This window comes from Rhipicephalus microplus, chromosome 5 (genome assembly GCF_043290135.1).
Source record: "Rhipicephalus microplus isolate Deutch F79 chromosome 5, USDA_Rmic, whole genome shotgun sequence".
Lineage (NCBI taxonomy): Eukaryota > Metazoa > Arthropoda > Arachnida > Ixodida > Ixodidae > Rhipicephalus > Rhipicephalus microplus.
Genome location: NC_134704.1, coordinates 179,811,808 through 179,838,823, shown reverse-complemented (window position 1 = coordinate 179,838,823; position 27,016 = coordinate 179,811,808). Strand labels below are relative to the sequence as shown.

At 46.6% G+C, this 27,016-nt stretch overlaps 1 protein-coding gene across 4 annotated transcripts in view; it reads left to right on the top strand.

Annotated features, from left to right (window-relative positions):
• Positions 1-27,016, top strand: part of LOC119174081 (solute carrier family 41 member 1) — a 331,108-nt gene that overhangs the window by 232,905 nt on the left and 71,187 nt on the right. For all 4 annotated transcript variants that reach the window (XM_037424875.2, XM_037424876.2, XM_037424874.2 and 1 more), the window contains 2 exons: positions 9,399-9,472; positions 18,986-19,120. In XM_037424875.2, coding sequence (XP_037280772.1) covers positions 9,399-9,472; positions 18,986-19,120 — 209 coding nt within the window. The remainder of the gene's footprint in view (positions 1-9,398; positions 9,473-18,985; positions 19,121-27,016) is intronic.

Below are 27,016 nucleotides of genomic sequence, written 5' to 3'. Positions count from 1 at the left end.
CTCTGACCAGAGCTGAAGAAAATTATTCGGTCACGGAGAAAGAATGTCTAGCCATCGTTTGGGCAATCGCTAAATTTGGACCCTACATATATGGCCGGACATTTGATGTCGCGACTGACCATCACGCCCTCTGCTGGTTGTCGTCGTTAAATGACCCATCTGGTCGCCTAGTCCGTTGGGCATTACGACTCGAAGACTACGACATCCGCGTCGTCTACAGGTCAGGGCGCAGACAATCAGACGCCGCCGCTCTCTCTCTCGATCTCCGCTTCCCCAAGACTGTAAAATGCGCCTGTTTCTACCTACAATTTTGCCTCCCTCACACACGCTGACATGCCACCCAAGCAGCGCCGAGACCCTTGGATAGTGTCTTTAATGGAGTTCCTGTCGAAGCCTTCACCGAGTACCACCAGTCGCTCGCTGTGGCGCACAGCTCGCCATTTCACCATGCGCGATGGGCTACTTTAACGCCGCAATTACGTCAGTGAAGGTCGCAAGTGGTTGTTAGTGATTTCTCGCCATCTACGTGCTGATATTTGCGCCTCGTTCCATGCGGACCCCCAATGCGGCCACGCTGGTGTAATAAAGACGTATGCATGCCTCCGGCTGTGTTACTACTGGCATGGAATGTACCGATTCGTTCGCCAATACGTGCATTCGTGCTCAAAGTGTCAACGCCAGAAGAGTCCGCCGTGTGCAGTCACTAGACCACTCCAGCCGTTTCCCTGTCCCTCACGACCTTTTCATCGCTTTGAAATTAACTTGTACGGCTCCCTTCCATACACACCTGATAGGAATCACTGGGTGATTGTCGCCATTGATCATTTAACATGGTATCCTGAGGTTGCCGCGCTGCCAGAGGCTACATCACGTGAAGTGGGCTTATTTACTCTTCACAAACTTGTTCTTCGCCACGGCGCTCCCCGAGAGTTACTCAGCGACCGTGGACGCACGTTCCTTTCAAAAGCTGTACAAGACCTTCTGCGTGAATGCAATGTTCTTCATCGAACGACCAGTGCGTACCATCCCCAAAGCAATGGCATGACTGAACGCTTCAATCGCACATTAGGCGACATGCTGTCCATGTATGTATCTGCTGACCACACGAACTGGGACCGCATACTACCATTTGTCACCTATGCGTACAACAGCGCCACTCAGTCCACGACTGGATTTTTTCCCGTCCTTCTTCTATATGGCCATGAACCCTCCTCATTAATGAATACCATTTTGTTGTATTGCCCGGATACTTCAGAGTCTGCAACCCTTTCAGAAGTCGCCACCTATGCGGAACAGTGCAGGCAGCTAGCACGCTCGCTAACTACACAAGGCCAAGCACTCCAAAAGGACCGCCATGACGCCAACCTGCATCCCCAGTCATATTTGCCTGGAACATTGGTGTGGCTTCACGTTGCCTCCTCAGCTGCAGTCCTTTCTTCAAAGCTGCTGCCTAAGTATGAAAGCCCCTACCGCATCCTGCGTCAAGCATTCCCGGTAAACTATATTGTCAAGCCCGTACAGTCATCCATAGACCGCCACCGTCGCGGCCGTGAGACTGTTCACGTCGACCGACTGAAGCCGCACTGTGACCCAGAAGTCGTACCTGTGCCATAGGTCACCTGGATGGCTCCTTTTTCGCGGGGAGTGGTTTGTAGAATGAATAGAGTGCAATTAGCAGTGCATGCAAAAGACGAGGAAGAGGACCGTGGTTCGTGCTCGTGATAGCTCCGATTCGGATCGCTGAGCGGTTGACGTGTGTTCGTTTTTTAATAAACGCGTCGCGGACTCAACGCTCAACGCGTACTACCTATATATATATATATATATATATATATATATATATATATATATATATATATGTTGCCACAGTTCGACCATCGCCGGAGACGCGTGCAACAATTTGCGTTCGTAAAAGCCAAAACACCAAGTAGCAAGAAAGCCGCGCCATGGAACGCCGTCCTGCACGCGCCACGATGCTACGCCGCGGAGGAACCGGCATGAGACTCTAGGGGCAGAGGAAGAGACCGACGAAGTTGGAGTCAGCGAGCAAGGGACATTTTGGCTGACCATTTTAGTTTTGAGATTACTGGCACGGGTTCGCTCTAAGTAAATAGTTTATATAGTACCAGGTGCTATACTTAATGGTAACATTCTGGTGGAGGTGCTGGTTATGATTCCAAGCCCACCACAGACAAGGGGGAGAAGACCAGATCCAAGAAGATTGGAGCCAGCAGAATTAACACCTGTGACCAACGCACGAGTCGCCGACTGCGTGGTGAGCAGCCCGAGTTTGGCCCCCTTATTGACCCATCAAAACCAGCCGAGACCTCAAGCACAAGCGTCACTGCGATGGCCACCCAGTCGATGCCATCTCCATCTCACCTCATCGTGTATTCACCGCGCATACCAGAATTCTTCCACGGTGACACCTTTGAAGACGCCGAGGACTGGCTTGAAGGCTTCGAGCACGTTGCACGTTTTAATGGTTGAGACGAAGCCCGAAAACTTCGTTACGTTTACGTCACCCTGCAAAAAGTCGGCACGTGCGTGGTCTGAGAACCACGAAGCGTTTTTGCTGTCATGGGACGACTTCCTACGAGAGCTAATCACAACCTATCCGAACACGAACCACACAGAGAAGGCAGAGGCTGCGCTTCAGGCGAGGAACCAACAGAATAACGAGAGTGTGGCCATGTACATAGAAGACATGTCGCGGATCTTCCGCCGAGTCGACCAAAACATGGCTGAAGAGAAGTTGTGGCACCTAATGCACGGAGTAAAAGAAGTAATTTTTGCAGGCCTGGTGCCTAATCCACCGCGAACTGTGGCGGAGTTCCGGTCCGAGGCAACGACCATGGAAAGGACACTACAACAACGTGCGCGACTGTAAAACAGAGACTTCGGCGTCTTTCAGCCAGGGCGGAGTCAACAACCCTTTTCAACAACGTTGACGTCCTTCTGGAAATGGTGAGGGCTATTGTTAAGGAGGAGCTCCAGAAACTGCAACTCACCCAAAGTCCTCCAGCGATGCCCTCAATCGCGGACGTTGTACGTCAAGAAGTGCGGCAAGCATTTATTCAATCACAGCCTCAGGTGCCCCACCACGCGCAACCGGAACCTCAGCCACAGCTGTCGTACGCGCAAGTCGTATGGCAAGACATCAGACGTCCGAACTTTGCACAAGCTCCCGTTATGCAACCGACGTTTCCTAATGGTACGCCACCACCGATGCCAGAAGCGAGACCTCGCAAAAGAGATGTATGACACACTGCAGACCGGCGGCCCCTCTGCTACCACTGTGGGGAGGCAGGTCATCTTTATCGGACATGCCACTACCGTCGGGTCGGGCTACATGGCTTCCCAGTGAATGCACCCTGCCCTCGTAACTGTGAGCGCCCTTACGAAATCAAAGAATCTTTATCTTCGCGCTATGCCTCTCCAAGCACTCAGCGACATGAATCACGGTTGATTGCACCAATTCGCAATAGGTCGCCGAGTGAACGCCCATTATCTACTTTCCCGCGGCGTTGTTCGCCAATCCCGCGACGGGAAAACTAGAACCAGCGACTTGTGGAGGCAGGACTGCTGATTTTTCAGAAAACTGAAAACCCTCCTTCGTTAACCAGATCAGACGATGACATTGACACAATGACGGACAAGCGCAGTAATGATGACGTGACATCCGGGCTACAAGTCAGAATCAACGACGTCGAGACCATAGCGTTAATAGACACTGGTGCACACTACTCAGTAATAAGTAGCATGCTCGCAAAGAAACTGAAGAAGTTGCTCACTCATTGGACCGGACCGCCGACACGCGCCGCCGGAGGGCACTTAGCCCCGTAGGATTGCGCACAGCGAGAGAGGCATAAGAGGCCACGTGTACGTCTGCAGTTTTATTGTTCTCCCTGAATGTTCCCGTGAGGAAATTCTGCGCATGGACTTCCTGCAAGCAAACAGTGCCATCATCGACTTGCAGAAATTCCAAGTTTCTTTCTCTACAGAGAACGCTGTTAGCGTGTGTCATGCGGAGGAACCAATCGCTTCGTCTCTTCGTACTGTGAATGAAGGTGTGACAGTGCCGCCATGTTGCATCGTGACAGTTTCTGTGAAAAGTGACGTTTTTCGTGAATATGCCCGACTAGCTAATGGAAATATCGAACTGCAACTCACAAAGGGGATACGCGTGACGAGAGGTCTAGTGAACCTGCGGAACGAATATACTGATGGGCCATTGACTAACTTTACCAACGAGGCACAGCATGTGGCGAAGGGAGCAGCCATAGCATCACTTCATGACTACGTACAAGTCTCAGATGTTTGCGTCATAGAAAATGTACCAACAACGTCCTCAACAGTGGACAGTGTCCTCGAGAAAATAGATATTGACCTAGAGCTTTCATCTCTACAGAAAGACCAGATTGTGGAGTTGATCAAAGAATTCGCAGAGTGCTTTTTTTCTTCTTTGAAAGTCGGACGTACTCCTATAAGAAAGCACCGATAATAATCGAAAGACATATTAGACCAGTATGTCAGCATCCATACCGAGTAGCTCCGAAAGAAACGGAGGCGATAAAAAAGCAAGTACAGGAGATGCTCGATGACGATGTTATACAGCCCTCCAAAAGCCCATGGGCATCGCCGGTAGTACTTGTGAAGAAGAAGGACAACACCATGCGGTTCTGTGTTGACTACAGAAAACTCAACCTCGTCACGAAGCGAGACGTGTACCCACTCCCACGAGTCGACGATACGTTGGATAAACTGCACAATGCTCACTTTTTTCATCGTTGAACCTAAAGAGCGGGTACTGGCAAATAGAAGTCCACGAACGAGATCATGAGAAGACGGCGTTTGTGATACCCGACGGACTCTACGAGTTAAAAGTAACCCCATTTGGTTTGTGTTCTGCTTCCACTACCTTCCAGAGGATGATGGACACTGTGCTCTCCGGTCTCAAATGGCAGTCATGCTTTGTCTATCTTCATGACATAGTAATTTTTTCCACTACGATCGAGCAGCACGTACAGAGATCGAGAACGGTACTGGACGCTATTCGCATGGCTGCACTTACGATCAAACCCGAAAAGTGCCACTTAGGATTCTGGGAGCTTCGGTTCCTCGGGCACATTGTCACTTCTCACGGTGTCCGCCCAGACTCGGATAAGATCACTGCGCTTGAAAATTTCCCAAGGCCAACAGACAAAAAGGCTATGCGAAGTTTCCTGGGGCTTTGTGCTTATTATAGGCGCTCCTTTGAAAACTTCTCCAAGATTGCGGAACCACTGACACGGCTTACGAAGGAAGGTAAACCATTTATCTGGCACCAGGAGCAAGAAGACGCCTTCTCTGAGTTACGACGGCATTTGCAGTCACCTCCCATACTCGCTCATTTTGATGAAGATGCCAAAACAGAGATTCATACGGGCGCCAGCAACGTTGGCCTCGGTGCTATTCTTGTTCAGTGGCAGAACGGGGAAGAAAATGTTATTGCTTACGCAAGCCGCACTCTGTCGAAAGCTGAGTATAATTATTCAGCTCCAGAAGAGGAATGTCTCGCAGTTATATGGGTCATAAGTAAGTTCCGTCCACATTTATACTGTAGACCATTCCGAGCCATCAGGGACCATCATTCATTGTGTTGGCTTGAGAACCTTAAGGATTCTTCCGAAAGACTTCATAGATGGAGCCTGCGTGTACAAGGATATGACATCACCGTAGTCTACAAGTCCGGCCACAAGCACAATGAAGCGGATGGCTTGTCACTAGCACCAGTCCAGACCTCTTCTCCTGAGCATGAAGAAGTTATGCATTTCTTGCAGCTGTGAATGTGTCGGAGATGGCTCATGATCAGCGAACGGGCCCAGAATTGCTTCTGCTCATTCAATACTTGAAGGGGCAGCAAGTCAAAGTACCGCGAGTTTTCGTCCGTGGACTACGTTCCTACGTCTCCGCAACAACGTTCTGTACAAGAGAAACTTTGAGTACACCGGTGAAACGTTCCTACTGCTGATACCATCACCACTGCGAGCGGAAATATTAAAAGCGTGTCATGATGACCCATCGGCAGGTCGCATGGGCACGACTGTAAAACAGAGACTTCGACAAGAATCCGCCAGTGATATTGCTGGAGAAAATTGATGGATTCAGTACAGCACTGTGTCAGATCATGCCGAGAATTCCAAAGACGTAAAGTACCGCCCATAAAGCCAGCAGGTCTTTTGAAACCGATAGGGCCACCGAAAGTCCCATTTGAGCAGGTCGGAATGAATTTGCTAGGACCATTTCCTATGTCATTGTTCGGGAAGCGCTGGATAGTTGTAACAACCGACTACATGACCTGGTATGCCGAGACGTCATCTCTCACAAACTGACAAAGGAACTGCATTCACTGCCAGGCTAGTACAGTCTGTCATGAAGCTAACGCACACCGACCACAGAAGAACTACAGCGTACCATCCGCAAACTAACGGGTTAACTTAAAGGCTATATAGGACGCTTGCTGACATGATCGCGATGTATGTGGACGCCGAGCATTGGACTTGGGACACCATATTACCGTATGCTACATTTGCATACAACACTGCACTACAAGAGACAACCCACTTCACGCCCATTTCAACTTGTTTATGGTCGGACAGTAATAACAATATAGACGCGATGCTGCCTGTCAACAGCATCAATGAAGAGGACCCTGACATAAGCGAATATGTAGAAAGAGGAGACGAGGTGCGACAACTAGTACGGAACCGCAACATTCAACAGCAGGACGTCGATGCGCACCGTTACAATCTAAGACAAAGGGGCGTTCAGTACTCCCCTGAAGACCAAGTGTGGGTCTGGACGCCTGTACGTGCACGTGGCCTGTCAGAAAAGCTTATGCGGCGCTATTTTGGTCCTTACAGGGTTCTTCGTCAGCTAGGCCCATTAAACTACGAAGTGATCTTTGAAGGTCAAGTATGCAAAACACGACGCAGGAATCTCCCGGAAGTTGTTCATGTAGTACGGATGAAACCGTACAACGGCAGGAACTGCACAAGCGAATTGACTCACGTCGTCTAACACAAGGACAAGTCCTATTGTTTAGAAACTGTCAGCCGGCTCTACGCATCGGGGCGATGCGTGCTAGGAGGGGGACTAATACCACTGTTGGACCATCGCAGAAGACGCGTGCAACAATTTGCGTTCGTAAAAGCCGGAACACCAAATAGCAAGAAAGCCGCGCCATGGAACGCCGTCCTGCACGCGCCACGACGCTACGCCGCGGGACCGGCACGAGACACGAGGCGCAGAGGAAGAGACCGACGAAGTTGGAGTCAGTGAGCAAGGGACACTTTGGCTGACCATTTAAGTTTTAACATTACTGGCACAGGTTCGCCCTAAATAAATATATATATATATATATATATATATATATACATATATATACATATATATATATATATATATATATATATATATATATATATATATATATATATATATATATATATATATATAAGGGAAAGAAGTGTATACCTAAGGGCTCGTTTTTCCGTGTTTTAACACAATATTATTGAGATATAACAGACAGTAATGCCAAGGAATGTACAGGGGAAGTTATTAAAACCAATGGAATGTAAATAAGAAGAAAGAAAAGTGGATGAAAAAATTACCAACTGTGAGCAGGAATCGAACCTACGACCTTCGAATTTTTTTCATCCACTTTTCTTTCTTCTTATTTACATTCCATTGGTTTTAATAACTTCCCCTGTACATTCCTTGGCATTACTGTCTGTTATATCTCAATATATATATATATATATATATATATATATATATATATATATATATATATATATATATATATATATATATATATATATATATATATATATATATATAGTGGGAGTAATAATTCAATGGGCCAGTTAGTCTTCGTGAAGGTATGGGATATGGCACAACGGGAGCGTTGTCAACAAGGATAAATATATTTATTTCCCAACAGTTTCGGGAGGGGACCTCCCTTCATCAGGGGATGAGTTATAACTCATCCCCTGATGAAGGGAGGTCCCCTCCCGAAACTGTTGGGAAATAAATATATTTATCCTTGTTGACAACGCTCCCGTTGTGCCATATCCCATATATATATATATATATATATATATATATATATATATATATATATATATATATATATATATATATATATATATATATATATATATATATATATATATATATATATATATATATATATATAGGAACACAAGGGTGCTTTGGAAAAGCCGAAGACTAAGAGGGAGTCAGAATAGAATAAATACATCTCGTGTATATAAGCCACGCCAAGTGTTTTACATCTAGCGTCACTATTCGCAAGTTTCGTAGGCTGTCACGCCGTCCCGCGGCCATCAGCGTGGTTTTTCAGAGTATTGGAATGGCGGCGGGGCAGTAGTGCTCATAGTATGTGCATCTACGTCTCGGCTGGCATTGGGCCTTCACTGGAAGGTTTCTGTTGTAGTTACCGGGCGTACAAAAGGTCACTGCAGTCCTCACAGTCTCCATTTGTGAAAATGGCGCGCTTTTCAGACACAGCGAAGTAAAAACTGAGACGATTATTCACGTTCATGTGTACCTGTGAGTATGTTTCATGCGTAATTTGTGCTTGAGAAACGCGGGGCACGTTTCTATCTGCTTGCTATTTGGCGCGTGACCTTCCGATACGTTGCTATAGTGTTCATACTTTGCCTTCGCGGCAAAGCTATGTCGTTTTTCAAAAATGTGTCAGAAATATCGGCATTGCGATAAGTAAGCGAAATCTTACATCGGTAAATATTTGTTCAAAATTGAGGGCGTGAAAGGAAATACAGTATTTTAATATACTATTTGAAGTTTAACGTGACAATCCAAGTAATAACCGTGAGGCGCGCCTTTAGTGGAGGCCAACGTGCATGGACATCGCATGCCACAACAAGTGGTGTGCTTGGTATGCAGGACCTCTTCGCCTTCAACGAGGCATCGTATCCGAGTTTCTGAAGGGTCTAGATGGCGCATATTATGTGAATGCAAAGAGGGTAAAGCCTTCACGAAGCAAAACAAAAAAGAAAACACTGCAGTGCAGGCCACACATGTGCTCAGCGACTCCGATATTCTCTGCGGGCGCCATATTGAACCACCCTGTACGGCCCCTATAAGTGACGAAACTTGCGAATACTTAAAGTAAAGCATCACAAACGCCTTTATGAGTATATTGTTGAGCCTCTACGTAGCCTGCCTACAAGTTTCGCTTCCTTAGCTGAAGTGATTTAAGAGAACTCCACTCAAGTTCTTTTACCTGAGGAACCCCACCGCTCAGCTATTTGCACGTGCGGAATTGACGGTGTTATCATGACGTTGAGCATTTTTTTTCTTTTGTCTAGCATTGGCGGCTACATTCTTGACCTGGCCGTGACCCACTTTAGCGGACTGGCCGTCTTTCAACCAGTAATCAATGGTAAGCATATCACTTCTGTATCTACGAATGATGTACGTACGTGGCGAAATGTCCCGCGATCGTGAAGGCCAAAAAGGACGCAATCAGGTTGTTAACGTTTTCAAACTCGAAGTACTTCTGTTGTTTGAGAGTCTTGCATGCGAGAGCATTTCTGACTGATTGTTAGTGTCAAGCGTTGCCTATAAATACTTTCATTGACTTTTAAAGTAAGGGTGAGTGTTCATCTGACTTATCAGCACCAATAAACATGATCTCTGGTTTGTCTCTTTAATTGTCAGTAAGAAGTCGAGTAAGGTTTGACTCCTAAGTGGAATTCACTGGTTTTACTCCTTACTTGTGGAACGTCAGTTGTGACCATTCTATCAGACGAGGAAGTCAGCGCTGGAAACCAGCGCTTTTCTCCTGTCTGGCTCGTGCCGCAGGCGCGGAGTGTACGCGCTGGTGCTTAGATAAAGAGCGTTGTTGAACAATTTAGCATGTTTTTGATTACACTGTACATTTTCTTGTCTATGTCAAACAGCGAAAGGTCAGCGGCAAGCTACTGTGCTATTTTTGGTTGTTCTAAGAATACAAGAAAAAAAAAAGGAGACTGCTGCCTGAATAAGTGTGCGGCACGCATCACCAAACGCGCATCGTTTGCGGTTGCTTCATGGTGCATCGTTTCGTTTGTGTTATGTGACAAGTTGCAGATCAGAGAAAGCCGCAATCTACCAGAAATGCCCAGTCTTCCATTCAGTCAAATGACATAATTAGATTGACGACCAAACATGAGTGATCAAGAAGGGGCCTGCCCGTTAAAGCGCAACACATCCAAGCACCTCACGAGTAGCCACCTGAGTTTTTTTTCGCTTCGTTTCAATATCATATTTCAGTATGATAGGATCGTTCAAAACAAATCGCCTCGGAGCTCAGCTCAACCTGGCAATCGATGTAGTTGATGTGGCTGTGTATTACCCCTTATTTCGCAGCAGGGTAACTGGCAGGAAACATTTAATTTGTGCTGCGCACCAGCCATGTGGAGTCCGAACATTCGTTAAATTTTACATAAACTTGAACTGACCGAATCTTTTTCTGGAGTGTGCAGTGCATGTGAGATGGCGAGATATGTATCGTGCACGGTGTGCAATTTGAAAGCTGAACAGTAAAAAAAAACATAAAGGAGTCTTGTCACTTTGTTTTTAGAGCTAGTAATTGCCAGCAAGACATTTTTTTTTTGCGTGGTCAAGAACTGTGTCTCAGAAGTCGTGCAATGATATTCTTTTCTATAAGAAAACCAAAGTTTAACCACGTTTTGCGATTGCCTGATGTGTTTATTACTGTGTGTTTCGCAGCTTAGCTTCAGGAACGACCAATACGATTTCGCAAAACGCGTATATTAAAAATTATTTTGAAAAAAAATAAATACGAATTGGCTCTCATGTCTATCGTGGGCTCGAGCCCGGGTGCGCTTACACTCTCTTCAGCAGAAGAAACTCTATCTTCACTTTATCATCACCGCGATCTAATCGAACGCCACGACACTAAAAAAAAAAAAAGGCGCGCCACCATGTACACATTAGCATTGCTTTTTCTGTACCGGCGCCTCCATGTAAACAGTTCTCGTTTCCTGCTCACCGGTAGTGAATAAATGAGCGAGTAATAGGGGTCGTCAAATGTCGAGCAAGAGATAGACATCAGTTTGTGAGCAACCAACAAATGGCGTCATCGCCAAGAAATCGCAGATGCGCACTCACAGCAACAGCACAAAAAACCACGAGTGGAAAAGAAGCCTAAATATTACAGTCCTGGAAAAAAATCATTGTATCATCAAAAAGCACCTCCACTTCCTTGCACTGCTAGAATGGGTCAAAATATTGTTACGTTTTTCCAACAGACTAAAATGCCGAAAACGTACGTACGACACTGACCACTTGCGACACGTTTGCGCCATCACATATTACATATTTGACCCCGAATGAGTCGAAACCTTTCAAGGTGTCTGACAAGCTCATTTTATACCTATAATACATTACTTGAGACGCAATTCAGTGTGCCACAATGAAAAAAAAAATGACTGCAACTGCAACCAACGCCTTTATCATGAGTTTTCATTATGAGCTGTCAAATTATGAATAAACTTTATGAACGTCGTATATTTCTTATGTATGTCCTCTCTGTTATGACCCTCTACCAGGGTTGACAGTATTACCAAATATAATTAAAAATAAAAAACGTAAAACTTCGCACGCGCCAGTGGGTTGCCAGACCAGCACGGTGCCACCCGCTAACAAATATGGCGGCGTCCATGTTGGAGAGCAGTGCTTGATAGGTGGCGTGCCGAAAAACAGCATGTAGCGGAGAGTTGAGACACAACTCAGCCGCTCGCGTCCAGACGACCGGTGGCAGTGCACTGCGGGGAGAGCACGCGCGTGTGCCGCTGCAGCGCTTAATTTTAGAACAGACACCTTGAAAAACCATTGTGCCTGTTTTTGCTGCCAGATCAAGCAGAGTCACCGCCTGGCGGTAACTGGCCGAACAGGCGAAGCGGGGATGGCTTTGTGCGTCGTCTGCTAGCCACGTCGTGTTTCCATGAGCGTGTACGTCATGCACGTTCTCAAAGTGTGCTTTGCCAGGTCATACGTCAGCGCGAGTGTAACTGTTTCTACGTATGCCTGAAACGACATACAAAAGCATTAGGTATTGCTTGGCTAATAAGGTCGGCAAGTGCAACTTTCAAGAGTGCTGTTTTTTTTTTTGTCGTATACGGTGAATAGAGGGTATACCCTCTATTCACCAGAATAATTTAAGAGCGGTTGCCGCTTTCTGTTTTAAGCACATCGCAAAATGCTCTTGCTCGCCGCGGTAATCTAGTGGCTAAGGTACTCGGGTACCGACCCCCAGGTCGCGGGATCGAATCCAGGCTACGGTAGCTGCATTTTCGATGGAGGCGAAAATGCTGTAGGCCTGTGTGCTCAGATTTGGTTACACGTTAATGAACCCCAGGTGGTCGAAATCACCTAAGCCCTCCACTACAGCGTCTCTCATATTCATATGGTGGTTTTAGAACGTGAATCCCTACATAATAAATTTTTAAAAATGCTCTTGGTATCCTCCCAAACATTAGGCTAATAAATGGTGAGTGAATGCTACGTTTTATAGTGACTCGGTTGTAAAAAAAAAAAAAACATTCGCTTGTCATGCGTTGGCGCGCTGTTGGTATATATGTGTACAACTACGACGCCGTATTTTATCGATCACGTGAGGAGCCTTAGTTGTGCTTTTCTGACCGTGGTACCACTACATACAATTACTACTATCACATACACTGTGATACTTTGGTACTTTAAACTCCGGTACTTTAAAATGTACTTAAAACAGATTTAATGCGCGCAACCATGTGCGCATTATATCTAAGATTGCTTGAAAGAGCACACACGTCGAAAATTAATTTAGACCACATGCCTTATACACAATTTTGTATAATTTCACTGAAAATTTCACTTTTTTTGCATTGTCTTGAGCGTTTGTGTGTCATTGTTAGGGATAGACGGAAGGCAGTGGTCATTTTTCAGTCTGAAAAAAAAGACCTGCTTGTCCCAATAACGAGGCCTTTGGTGTAGTGCTTTCATGCACGTAGTTCATCGATGAAAGCTTTCCACTGAACCCTTATGTAAGCTTTTTACTGGTGCAAGAACATGTGCGTACACGTGGTAAACGCAGTCATGCACGTAGTCCATCGATGAAAGCTTTCCACAGAACCCTTATGTAAGCTTTTTTACTGGTGCAAGAACATGTGCGTACACGTGGTAAACGCAGTCATGCACGTAGTCCATCGATGAAAGCTTTCCACTGAACCCTTATGTAAGATTATTACTGGTGCAAGAACATGTGCGTACACGTGGTAAACGCAGTGTATAGCACAGAGCGCCGTCAGTCACAATGAGCTTTCCTGATGAGGCTTATCGACTCTTCCACATTTCATGATGAAAAAGAGGAGGAGGTGGAAAGTTATGGAGTCTTTTTTTTTAACAGAATGAGAGAAAAATTAAAGGCGTATATAAGGTGAAAACGGTAGTACTGAACTAATAAACAGGCATATGGGCTTTCTACGATCTTTCTCACTTTTTGTAGTATGCAGATGACAAAAATGTAAGTAAATATTTAAATCACGCGACAGCAGTGCGTAGTAGGTGGAACTCAAGCTAACCACGTACAAACAACACAGAAAAGGTATGATTTAGTGCGAAAGCGAGAAGAGTTCACCTGGGGCAAGCATCTCTATAAAAGGCAGAATGCGCTTTACTCGTGGGTAATGTTAACTTTGCGAAGGCCTCGTGCACCGATTCAGCAGAGAAGAGCGAGGATACGAACAGTAAACTGTACTGAACGCCTTTTGTACGCTGAAACTCGGCTCATACTACACGTGACGAAGCGCCGCTGCACGTATTTGTATACGTTCCGCTGACCGCCTATCCACACTTGTGCGGGAACTGCGCTGCCACCTATAGCCTGATCACATCGCGAATATTGCACTGTGGATTGAAAAAAAAAATAAACTCCGTCCGAAGGCTACTATCCAGAAAGGGCATCCTAAAACTGAGAGAAGCTCTGTAGAGCGGACTGCGTCCATGCAAGTGGCATCGAGGGGAGAGCGCTGTACAGGGATGCCGATTCTCTCAACAACCATTTTCTGTTCGCGTGCCGGATTTTGTGCTAAGCATGTGCCGGCTTATATGCCCCTATATTGATGAAACCGTGCGGCGACGATAACACACTCCTCACTTCTGTGGTAAATAAACAACACAAAAAACAGAGGAAGTAGCAGCTGCGTCATCGAATTTTTAAATGCGAAGCATTTCTTAGCGAACTTCGGCGACTTTTAGCGTGTCTATCTATCTATCTATCTATCTATCTATCTATCTATCTATCTATCTATCTATCTATCTATCTATCTATCTATCTATCTATCTATCTATCTATCTAGCCACAGCCGCTTACGTTTGGATGCTATTGTGGTCACCCCCTTAACTTGGCGTGAACCAAGATTAGCATGGGAGGGAAAGATGGTTTCACGAATATTACGTGCTGGTCAAGACGTGTATAATCTCATAACCCCGTCGTGTACGTCGTCAAACACTTCCCGCCAGGCAGAGGCAAACACACCCATAGGCGGGTATGTGCCGCTTGTATGCGGATATGTGCCACAGGTGACTTGACACATAGTATCTACCCAGGAACGACGAGAACACACATGTGCAATTTTAACGCGCGAGCGTTAAGAAGTACCCGACATCGATAGCGTCGACCAAACCAATGCAAAGAATAAATGTCAAGGTCCCAGCTGGAATCAAACCCAAGCATTCTGCGTGGCAATGAAGCATTTTAACACAGAGCTACGCCAGGTCTCGGAACTACTTTTCTAATAGACGCTAATCTTCGTTAAACGTCAATAAACACATAAAGCCGAACATGAAACCTTTATTTGCTCGTACTAACACATTCAAATTTAGTTTGTTCCCACGTACTATAGACCTCTAGAATTCCCTACCGGCCAGTATTCGTTCACTATCTTTACAAAATTTCATTGATGCCGCTATTGCCCATTTAGAAAATAGGTAAAGATCGTGTTTACAATAGCATAGTGACGTTTTCTTTTGTATTTTAGTTTTATTGTTTTTTTATTGTTGTTTTATTGTTGTTGCTCTCTTTGTATTAGTTTTGTATAACTCATCCACTCCTGCTATAGCTTCGCATTAAGGCTGCAGTATATTCAAATAAATATAAAATAGTGGTTGCAGTGCTGCCTACCCAATTTTATAAACATTACATATGTAATCATTCGATACAGCCGCCACGTCGGGTTAACGTCAATTGTGGTTAGTTGCCATGCGCTGAAGTTTATTTACGTAGCAGTGTCTAGGGCCAGCATCAGAGCTTATCGTGAGCTTCTGTCAATGTTTGCAAACTGTGTAGGCTACTTTCTTGTATCATTCACTTCACGTGGGGGCATCAGACAGAGTTTGGTGGTGGCGATCAGAAAAAACTTTTTTTTACATATTCCGTACGTACACTGCATTATATGCTAGTTTTATTTCCGGCAAAACACCGTATAAATTCGGCTGTTTCAAACTGCTTTCCACAGGTGGCCATCTTCATTATCGGATGAAGCTGGCAAACAGGTGAAATTCAGTTCAGAAACCAGCCCGACACCACTAGACAGTAGAGCGAGAGCAGAACATACTTTGCTCGCGTGATCGCTTGGAGGCAACGCCACCTCCTTTGTTATTGATATAATGAAGGAGGAAAAAATGTACATGTACGGGTCCTCCCTCAATTCTAACTATTTTCGCACTTGAATACCAGCACTTGAATACTCCAGCGCTGGTTTTCGCGGTACGCGCCCAATATGCCCGCTGGCAGTCACGCTGGCACTCGGTGACGACTATTGTTCGTCAGCGTTCTCGCTCTGTTGTCGGGCTGCTCAAAAGATGATTTTGGCCCGTACGCCTGATGATTTTTAAAGGTGATAGTTTTTTTCTTGAAGACTCCCTACGCAGAAATTTTGGTCTGGCTGTCTGTACAGTTGTCTGTTTGTCCGCCCTTAACGATACTCCAAACGGCATCAGACGATACCCTAACCAGCCGACCCCATCCGCAGCGCCCACCAATATTGTCCAAGCTTTAGCGTTCATACTTGGACGACTGTCAATTAAAAAGCAATTATTGCGCATATATGAGGCACCATAACGACACATCAATATTCCGCATGTTTTTCTTTTCACTAGAAAAGGCATACATAAGTAATTCTAGGGACCATAGCGCTTATCCCGCTGCGCTGACGATACAACGCTTGCACGAAATAGCAAGTGATTCCAACGCTTTCCTAAGACGACACGGTGAGGGCACCTAATCATCGCCTTGCGTTCTACAGCTTGTCGCCTCCGAGGCAGGCGCGCACGCCACGTGCTTCGTTTTCCAAAGTAACTGCCAGATAGCGGTCATGTCTCAAATGTGACGTCACTTCATGCACTCATTCGCCTCCGCTGCACGCTCGAGGCACTCTAACGCAGCACCTCCAGAATGCCATTCACCAGTTTTCTTGCGCAGAACATCAAAGAAACGTTTTGTTTACTCTCTCCAGACGCAAGACTATCATTTTGACGACATTTGCAGTGTAACATGCAGATACGGGGCCATTTTTTTGTCTTTTTGTAAGGGGAACATGCTCAATCCACATACATCGTTTCATGTTTCAACCCCGTACAGTGGAATAGAATATACTCTGGTCAGCCAGTCGTGCCATAGAATATACTAGTTCTGCCTAACTGCCGGACAGTTTCATTGAACTTGTTTATCTTAACTTTCTGAACAGCGAAAACAGACATTTTATCTTCGGTTGCCTTTACCTATCCCCTTCTTCATATTCCGATTTTTGTTTCTCGTACAGTAATAGTAGTAAGGTTTGCTAAGGAAAATAAGAAATATATGTAACTATAATCAGGGGGTATACATAAATTACAGATCTAATTTCTCAACTCTCGTAGTTATTCATCGTTTCATAAGTGTCCATCCCGCTTGAAATGAAGAAAATTGTAAATTTTAAGGCCTTGTTTTGTTTGTGTGACAAACTATTATTGAGAAAAAACAGACAATAACGCCAGGGAAAGTATGGGGGTTGTTACGAGAAGTAATTAAAACGTAAATGGGAAGAAAGAAAACTGTACGAAAAAATAACTAGCCACCGGTAGGGTCCAAACCGGCGACCTTCAAATAACGCATCCGATTCGCTACCAATGAGCTGCAGTGGCGGTCATCCCTCCGTCCCTCTTGTTGGGTATAGATGTCCATTTAAACATAGGAGCTCAAGTCAGCGCCACGTGATGCCACTGTGGCGAGTGTGTAACACTCTTATTGCTTGTTGTGGCCTTGCGTGATCTTATTACACGGTGGCTGGCGACCAATTATCACTAGCATACCAGCTCAAGGCATCAAGTCTGCCAGGACGAGACCCTCACTATGAATGAAGGAAAGTGTACCTTTAAGGACTTATTTGTTTCTTCGGATCCTTCCATTGCCAAGTTATCTTTTTGTCCACTTTTCTTTTTTCACATTTACATTACAATTACTTCTAATAACATCCCCTATACTTTTGCTGGCACTATTGTCTGCAAATTTTCATTATTATTGCATCACACTTTAAGCGTCATATGCTTCATCCTTCTCTGATTAAGCTTTTTTGTGGCACTTTATATCATTGTTCAATTCCGTAGCGAAGTTCTTTCCAGTATATGCACAACGAATGAAACCCACGGACGACTAAGCCACCAAACGTATACAGGGCATTATTTGTGCCGTCTAAACTTTGCTGTAGATTGAGATCAAATACACAAATCAAATTTCTATTCTCATTTCTTCGATTTCACTGAGAATTATTACGGTTACCAAACCCAAATATTGTTCCCAACGATTCCCTTTACTTGATTAGGGTCGGTTTCATTAGTTATGTATAATACACAAAGCAATTGAGCCTCTTGGACAATTTCCTCTTTCGTATTTTACAGACTATATGTATGCCATATCATTTATGTTATTATTTTATGTACCGTGCATAAGTATTTCTAAATTGTCATTTGTATTTCATGTTATATACACTGTTCATTAAACTTAAGTCTTACCTCCACGCTTCCTGAATCTTATCTTGCTGTATCTGATATCGGAACATTTGATATTCCTCAGTGTAGTACTCATGCTAAAAACCAGCTATTGTTCTTTGTACACGGGGTGTATAAACTGCTGTACCATAGCTTCTATGTAGCAATGAAAAAAGATGTTTCAATCTGATTTTTTCTTTGAGACCTCGTTTTGCAAATCAACATCTAGCTTCAATCTATTAGTGATTGTTTATTATTCATAATTAAGAAATAGGCCTTAATTTTCATTCTTCATCTGACAACTACAGTTGTGTCTTCTACTATGGGCACCTACATAACAAGACTTCGTCACAACTGTAAATAAATATGGCCATGAGTACTCGTATGTACATATAATGAGCAATCACTGTGTCATAAATGTGCTTGGTAGTGCAGTATATATGAAAAAAATTGTATATGTATACTTCACCATTAGCCTCACTACGCCCAATGCAGGACAAACGCCTCTCACGTGTGCTGCCAATCAACCCACCAGGATAAAACCGCTGAGCCACGCAGTGAGCAAACTGACTATTTGATGTTAGCAAGAACGAGGAAACAAACACACGTGTTAAAATTAACAGCAGCTGCCACCGTGAAGGAGCCCACGGCAACCCCGTAACGCCGCCAAAGCTGCTAGGAAATGTAGAAGGGGCGCCGTTTACCGAAATCCATGTAAAAGAAGGACGCAGCAGTGCGGCCAATCGCGCCACTAGAAGATACTTTAGTTTCCTCTGCTGGCCCGCGAGTATCTCGGTTTCAAAACGGTGCGGTCAGCGACAGACGCTCCACAGCGGGGGAGCGCCTGACGCACTTCATAATTTTCATCACCCTCTCGTCACAGGCGTCAACGGAAACCTGGCGGCTATTCACGCGAGCCGGTTGTCGACCCTCTTTGCGCAGCGCTCCGAGCTTGGCTTTCACCCGGAGGACGACAAGCGACACTGCGTCGATCCACTCACGGGACTATGTGGAAACAGTGAGTCTTACAACGACTACGCACGCATGATGTTTTTGTATGATGCCCCGCCGCAGTGTTCTAGTGGCTAAGGTACTCAGCTGCTGCCCCGCAGGTCGCGGGATAGAATCCCGGCTGTGGCGACTGCATTTCCGATGGAGGCGGAAATGCTGTAGGCCCGTGTGCTCAGATTTGGGTGAATGTTAAAGAACCCCAGGTGGTCGAATTTCCAGAGCCCTCTACTACGGCGCCTCTCATAATTATATGATAGTTTTGGGACGTTAAATCCCAAATATTATCAAATCAATGTTTTTGTGGGACTGTTTCCAGTTGCTGGGCAAGAAAATAATGAAATAGCTCGAATGAGTGATGTATTTTTTGTGGTCTTTCATGAAACACTAGATATAGAAGATTTAACTTAGCCGGGCTATAAGCTGGACGTGGGGTAAAGTGTGCCCTTAGGAATTACACATTACGTGCATTTTAGAAAAGAAGCTCATAGTTCAAGTACCAGGTTTGTGAATGGAAGCACATCATACCAGTCTGTTGCTGCGACTTTTGTGCGCGTGTGTGTGTGCATATTAATACAACCTCCGTATCTTCCGAACACAGCGGCTATTTCATGTGACGAAGCCTTCTGCCAGGCCTCTTGATGTGGCAACCTCACCCACATCACTCGTCGAAAGGGTCGAGGCAGCGTAACCTGTACCCAGTCCTATCCCGGCGTCTGACCCTTCCCCTACCACTATTTCATTGATACATCACGAATTATCGAACTCTGACCTGTATCATGTTCTTTCAGTATATTCTGCAGAGTCCTTCCATCGCCGCTCCTCCGTTACCTCGCCTTGCTTCCAACTATTATCGACAACGTCATATGTCTGAATTCCGTAGCCTTGGCGATAAGCCCATACGTTTTGACTGCCGACGCGTCGGTCATATCGCTGGCCACTGCCGCAACCTCTGGGCTTCACTGGCACATTACGGGTCCCCCGCCCAGGCCACTTTTTTCCAACAGTCGTCCTCAGCACTTCGTTCTTCGATGCCGACGACCTTCCATACTCCTGCCACATCTCTGATCAGACCTCGCTCCGACAGGTCGTCGTACACTGCTCGCCGACAAATATCCTTCACACCCACAACGCCGGGCTGCCTCTTCGACCTATTCGCAGCACCTCCAACGAGAAAACTAGGCAATGCCGTTTCTGTAGTTGGAGCTGCATTGATGACCTTTGCGGAATTCCTTGCTGAACGTTAACGATAAACCGGAGCCCTTTGTACGTTCCTGCGGACAGTGTTTCTGTTAGCGCGTTGATAGATACTAGGGCGAATGTGTCCGTTATGAGCGCTGATCTTCACCGCCTACCTAATTAAGTTTTTACGCCCACCCTAAACCGAGCTGTACGGGTCACCGACGGGAGAACTGTCACAATCAGTGGCATGTGCTCTGTTTTAGTCTCTACTGGGAAGAGAAGCGCTCTTGTTCTTCTCATCATTTTTCAACTGATAAACTCATTCTCGGTGTGGATTTCCTTACCACTCACTCTGCTCTCATAGACTCTTCAGCTGGCTCTCTCAACCAGGTTATCCTCGCTGCATTCTCTCTTGTTGTTCTTTTTTCATTCCTTGCATCTCTCTATGTCGATTTACTTCTCCATACTGCCGACTAACCCACCTCGAAGACGTCTCTGCGGCATCAACTTCACACGCATCCCGCTTACTCTGTTATACACGTTGACTTATCCTCCATGCCACCTGTACCTGACGGCGATTACATGGTTGCACTGATTCATGCTGTGATGCTCACGCGTGGTGTTGCTGTACCACATACATTTCCGACATTTTTTTGGATATCGCATTTGTCTTCCTTTTGTCAATTTTTCCCTCACTGTTCAAGTTCTCCCACAACGTATTTCCGTGGCCCTATTTAGCACTCTTCCAGATCGCCATGTCGAGCCTTTGAGAGTGTAAGATTGCTGCAGGTCAGCTAGTGGTTCAACTCTATCACACTCGACGGGCGTCGACATAAAACGAATGGCGTCATCGGACCTGATTTCGGATCCAGCTCAATGCCTCTGCCACGTTCTTGAATGATATCGTGACATTGTTTAATTTGCCAGTACGTCTTGAAGCCCAACGACCGTCGTTACTTATCATATGCGAGTCTCATTCATTCACGCCCATATTGTGTCTCCGCGTCGGAGCCGCATCCGACACAGCCGCATCCGACAGCCGTCCGACAGCCGCATCCGAACAGCCGCATTCGACAGCCGTCCGACAGCATGCGGCGACGATTCGCACGCCGCGCGTGCATCCAACTTGCTGAATGTAGCCGCACTACAGCCACGCTGGTTTGGCGGCCGCAGCCAATGGCAGCGCCGAAGCGTGAGAACGGGTGCCACAGGTGGGCACTGTCGCAAGTTTCGGTCTCGCCGCTCCGATCGCCCTCGTATTTTTGGATATCGCCGTTGCCAGTGGCATTAAAAACATTGGATAGACTGTTTCTGACGTGAAATAACTCATGATTGAATAAAGTGATGCTTAAAGTGTACTATTTCTGCAAGGCAACGCCGGTTTCCGAACCAACGACGAGATGTCGAGCCGTGATGGAAGTCCATTTCGCAGGTAAATAAACAGTGGTACCGGCGGTCTCGGCGAACTGGCTCGCTTCGTTCCCACGTTTGGTTTTTACATCTATGCCGTTGATTAAACCAGTCGCACGGGCGAAAGCGTCATATAAGTGTACGAGGTTTTATCGTGTTGGTAAAACGAAGCGCCGGACAATGAGCTCAAGTCAAAAAGAGAGCGGCACTATCGAGAACGTCGGCTTTGCTAGGCCTACGCTCGGAGTCGATAATCAATGTGGGCTGTGTCGATGTTTGTCGCTTGCGAAGGCGTAGCTTTGTTGGCGATGTTATCAGACAACAAAGCATCGCTGCGAGAGCTTCTTTATTTTGCGCCTTATAAAAAGAATACCATGTCTTCCGAGCTTGCGAGCTGAGGGGTCGTATGGGCGGAGCCTCAGCGCTGATGGCTGTTCGCCCCATGTGTCTTGAACCGACGTACGCGGCGTGCGGTGTCGCGCGCCGCATCGGATGCCAAATCGCACCATGTGTCTCTCGCTTAAAGCGCGAGACAGACGTGCGATTTTCCGTGCGATGCGGCGTGCGGCGTCACATGGTGCGGCGTGCCGCATGCGACATTTCGGGACACACAGGGGCGAGGAAGCTATCAGTGGCAGGCCCCACCCCTCTGCGGCGCCTCGGCATGCAGGGTCGAACAACTTGGTATCCTCGTAATGAGGCTCAAAACAGGCAACATTGCACAGCAACGCTTCGTTCTATAAAAATAATTATTAAATCGCATTCGTGAACGACAAGCCCATCGTAACCACGGCAACAGCTGATTATTCACAACTCCGACAGGTAGGCCTAGCATCGCGGGCGCCGGCCGTCGCCTACGCCGTTTACACACGAGCTCTTCATCGAGAGCTTGTTTTTGACAACACTATCGAGCATTGCACTCGTATTTAATGCGTTAGCGTACATTATTACTTTATCGATGCCATCGACGTGAAGAGCAAAGGTGGAAGCGAAGCGAGCCAGCGCAGAGACGCCGGTAGCTGTGTTTACCCGCGAAATGACCTTGCATCGCTGCTCACTATCTCCGATCTCGCTAGCGGTTTCAAAATGGGCGTTGTCGTGCAGAAAAGGCACACTTCAAGTATCACTTTATTCAATGCGGAATAGTATCACGTCACCAGGGAAACAAACGTACTCGATGTTTGTCACGCCACCGCAGTTGGCGATATCAGCAATCCACGCTCGAACCGCTCCATCGACTCGCCTGGAGCCTTGGAAAACGGGTGATGGGAGCGGCGACAGGGAGATGGCGCCACTAGCATCATGACGCCACCTGTATGCTCGCGCTGTGATTGGCTGCTTCCATGCAGCGGTGCGATGCTGTGACGAAAATATCTGGCCGGTTTGATGCTCGCCACACCAGCTAGGCGGTGGTGCGACGCGATGCCACGTCACGAAACGTCACGAAACGTCACCACTCCGGCAGACGCATCGTCGCACCGCATGCCGAATCGCAGAGAAAATCGCACGTCTGTCTCGCGCTTAACGCTGTCCCTCCGCACGAACGCGCCGCGCACCGCAGATGTTGGCGCGATGCCAAGTAGGTCACGCCAATGCTGTGCATTGACGTCAAGCTCCCCTTCCAGTGCGTGTTGACGTCACTCTCTCCCTGGCCTACCACGTGCTCGCCACGACAACCTCAGCTGCCGCCTCGTCCGTTCGCACGCCGCTCCTGCCGGGACCACCACTCGCTTCACCTCCGACTCGTCGGTTCACGTGCAATAAACCTGACGCTTGCTAACGTATGCGTTGAAACATGTCTGTACGTATCACCGACACCGCCTACGCCAGCCATCGCTTCAAACGAATCTTCCAGCGCTCACCGCAGCACCTGCGTTAGCGCCGTTCAACCTGTAATTGCATCCAACGCTGCTAATTGCAACGCAACGCAACGCTGCGCGAGGGATGCAACGCAACGCTGCTAATTGCATCCCATCAGTGTTCACTTCGAGAGATGGTTCTTTTGCTCTTTTTTAATGAACCTGCTGTTCTGTTCGACGCTATGTCACCTGTTTCTGAACTCTACCAGCGCCACGAAGAGCCATCGGCACTTCCAGCGGGATAACTTCAGCCAATAAACGTTAGCAGTGAAGCCATTTTCAAGTTGGTCTCGAACTGCTTCGCTCTTTCCCATTCTCCAGCTCCAGAAATAGATCAGAGAGTTTTAGTGCTGGGTACCCAAAATCTTGGGGCGCTGCGGGCTTGCGTACCCAACCCATACCCAACTGGAATGCCTTGTAGAGGCGCGCACGCAAACGCAAGCCGCACGAAGGTCACAAGCGCTCGCAGCGCCTTAGCGTCTTGTCGCGTAAGTATTATTGAATTATTTTTACGATTTAAAATGTGGAAGTAAACATACATACGGATATGAAGTAAACTAATTTCAATAAATTATTTTTAAGTACTATGACAGCTATCAACACGAAGCAAAAAAAACTTTTCTGTATGCGCCCCACTTGCGCCTGAAGCCGGCACCGTCGATGCCAAGCAATTCAGACGGCTGGTCGTAGTCCGACAAGCGCGACAACAGAGCAACGATGTAACGTGTAACTATGTGTAACTTTTAGCTTGTACGTATACTTCTTTATGTTAACGTAACGCGTCGGATCCTGGCTGCGGCGGCTGCATTTCCGATGGATGCGGAAATGTTGTAGGCCCGTGTGCTCAGATTCGGTGCACGTTAAAGAACCCCAGGTGGTCGAAATTTCCGGAGCCCTCCACTACGACGTCTCTCATAATCATATGGTGGCTTTGGGACGTTAAACCCCACATACCAACCAACCTACCCGAACGCGCCTCTTCCAACGTTTTCAGCTCCTCATACGTAAACATGTATGCCTTGACGTTTTCGTAAACCATAAATGTTGATGCTAACTGCATTTAACTTATGTAGCAATGAATCACCGTTGTGACAAAGTCACGAGACTTTTTTTTTATCGCGTACAGCATCTTGGTACACGCAAAAAAGGGAAAAATACAAGGTTACAGTAACGATAGTGTTGACATATTGTGACACTTCGTGCAACTACAGTCATGAACATGTTCGCTTACGCGTAATGTTTTTGAGGGAAAATGAATAAAAAGGTTACTCGTTTGTAATATTGTCGCTGCGCGGTTTTTCCACCTGACATAAAATGCACAATGTTTCTGAAATAACAATGTTGTGATTGTCTGGTTCACTATGGCCGCGCCAGATGACGCCACCTATTAAGCTGGTCGGAGCTGGCACATCTTTAGTTTCTATGTTCCGGGCCATTCTAGCTTTGGTAATTTGGCTTAAACAATGTAATAGTTATTGCTGCTCGCACTATGGCTTATTTTAACTCGATGGATTGAGTATCCGCAGTGCAGATACCGCGAGTTCCTGCGAAGGTGGGCCTTACAAGACGTCTGATCCATGCTTTCCGAGGTTTCGCGCCTTTGTGCCATGCTATTTGTACAGTGGCTAGCCACTACAATATTTGCGGTTAAAACTTAGAAGTCAAAGTGGTGACTCTGGCCAGCCTCGGCTTTACTTGCCGTGAACGTAGCAAGATGCGCCAGCATGTGCGCCAGGGCAGCTTATCTCCGCTAGGGGGCCAGTGGTGGCAGCGTTGTTTAAGGCCGCGCGCATGCATGGCCCTATCGCCCCAGCGATCTTGCGACGCATTTGTTTGGGGTTTCGCGCAATCGCAATACCACTGCCCCAACTTCCTGGGTACGCAAGCCGCTTGGGTACCCAGCACTAAAACTCCCTAGTCGCCACAGATTAGTTTATGCGGTACGCAACCACAGGAGCCCTCCCGACAAGTGGCACTTCCGACGTTGCGAACACTCTACTGTACGACATAATTTTAAATGCGAAGCATTTCTTAACGAACTTCGGTGACTTTGAGCGTATCTATCTATCTATATATCTATCCGCCTATGACTTAACTCTCCTGGCCGTTTCGATAATGGTATAGATAGAAAACTTGGTATGGCATAACGTGGCTGTATGAAGAACATATTTGACTGGTCACAACATGAAAATCATGACATGTCATGAATGTCATTATTTACATTTCATATTCTTGCAGCTCTTCCGGTGGTATCGTTCACATGGCATGTTGCAAAACTGGTATGGTATGGCATGATTGCAGAGCGAACACAAGCGACAGACCCTAACATAAAAATCATGACATGCGTGTCATGTAATAACATGGCTACATCCAACGCTCATGATGTGCTCGCGGCCGTTTTGCTAGCGTAACATATACCAAATTTGGTATTACAGTACATTAAGCGATCACAAAAATATGACACTGGTGCAAACATGAAAAACATGAAATGCGTGTCATGCAACAATATGACTACATGCACCGCTCATGATTGCCGCAGTCGTTTCACTACCTTCACATGTACCAAACTCGGTATTACGTGACGCCAACGGACGACATAGGTAAATGACACATCCAAACATCATAATCACGACATGCTTGTCATGTAACAACATGACTACTTGCCGCACTGATGATGCGCTCGAGGCCGTTTCGCTAGCTTCACATATGTCAAATTGGGTATTACGTGACGCCAATGGATGACAAAGGTATGTGGCTGGTTCAAACATGATAATCATGAGATGCGTGTCATGTGAGACAATGCCTACATGACACAGTCAAGGCGCCGATACATTTCAACGTGTCGTGGTGCGCGTGCTTGCCGGCGTTCATTTCGTCGCGTCACGATGGCGTTTCCACGCCAGGCGCCGGTCCTGCCATATACTAGCAGGCGCGCACCGCGCTGCGTTGCTGTGACTCATGCGCGTTTCAGCGCGTCCGACGTCCCTCCTTCACGAAAAGAGGGAGACGCAGTGTTGTCTGGGTAACGCATCAGTCCGAAATGCAGCATGTCGCATTTCGCACTAGTTGTTTTCGGGCCACGCCGACAGACGCTGGTCACGCTTGGTGTTCGCGTTTTGCTAATGTAGCGTCGCTGTGCCCAGCGTGGGCGTCCGTTAACGCTACATTGGAGAATAATGGGCCCTTCATGGTGCGCTCCCGGCCATTTTGCTAGCTCTACATATATGAAATTAGGTGTTACGTGACGTCATAGATGAAAAATTGCCCGCAGCTTCCCTCGGGGGAACACTGAGGAGGATGCGGAGCATATAATTGGTTAACGGGGTGTTAAAGTGCGACTTACTTGGGTCGATGGCTAAATTGGTTAACGTGGTTGTGAAATGGGGTGTTAAATTGCGACTTACTTGGGTCGATGGCTAAATTGGTTAACGTGGTTGTAGGAGGGGGTGTTAAAT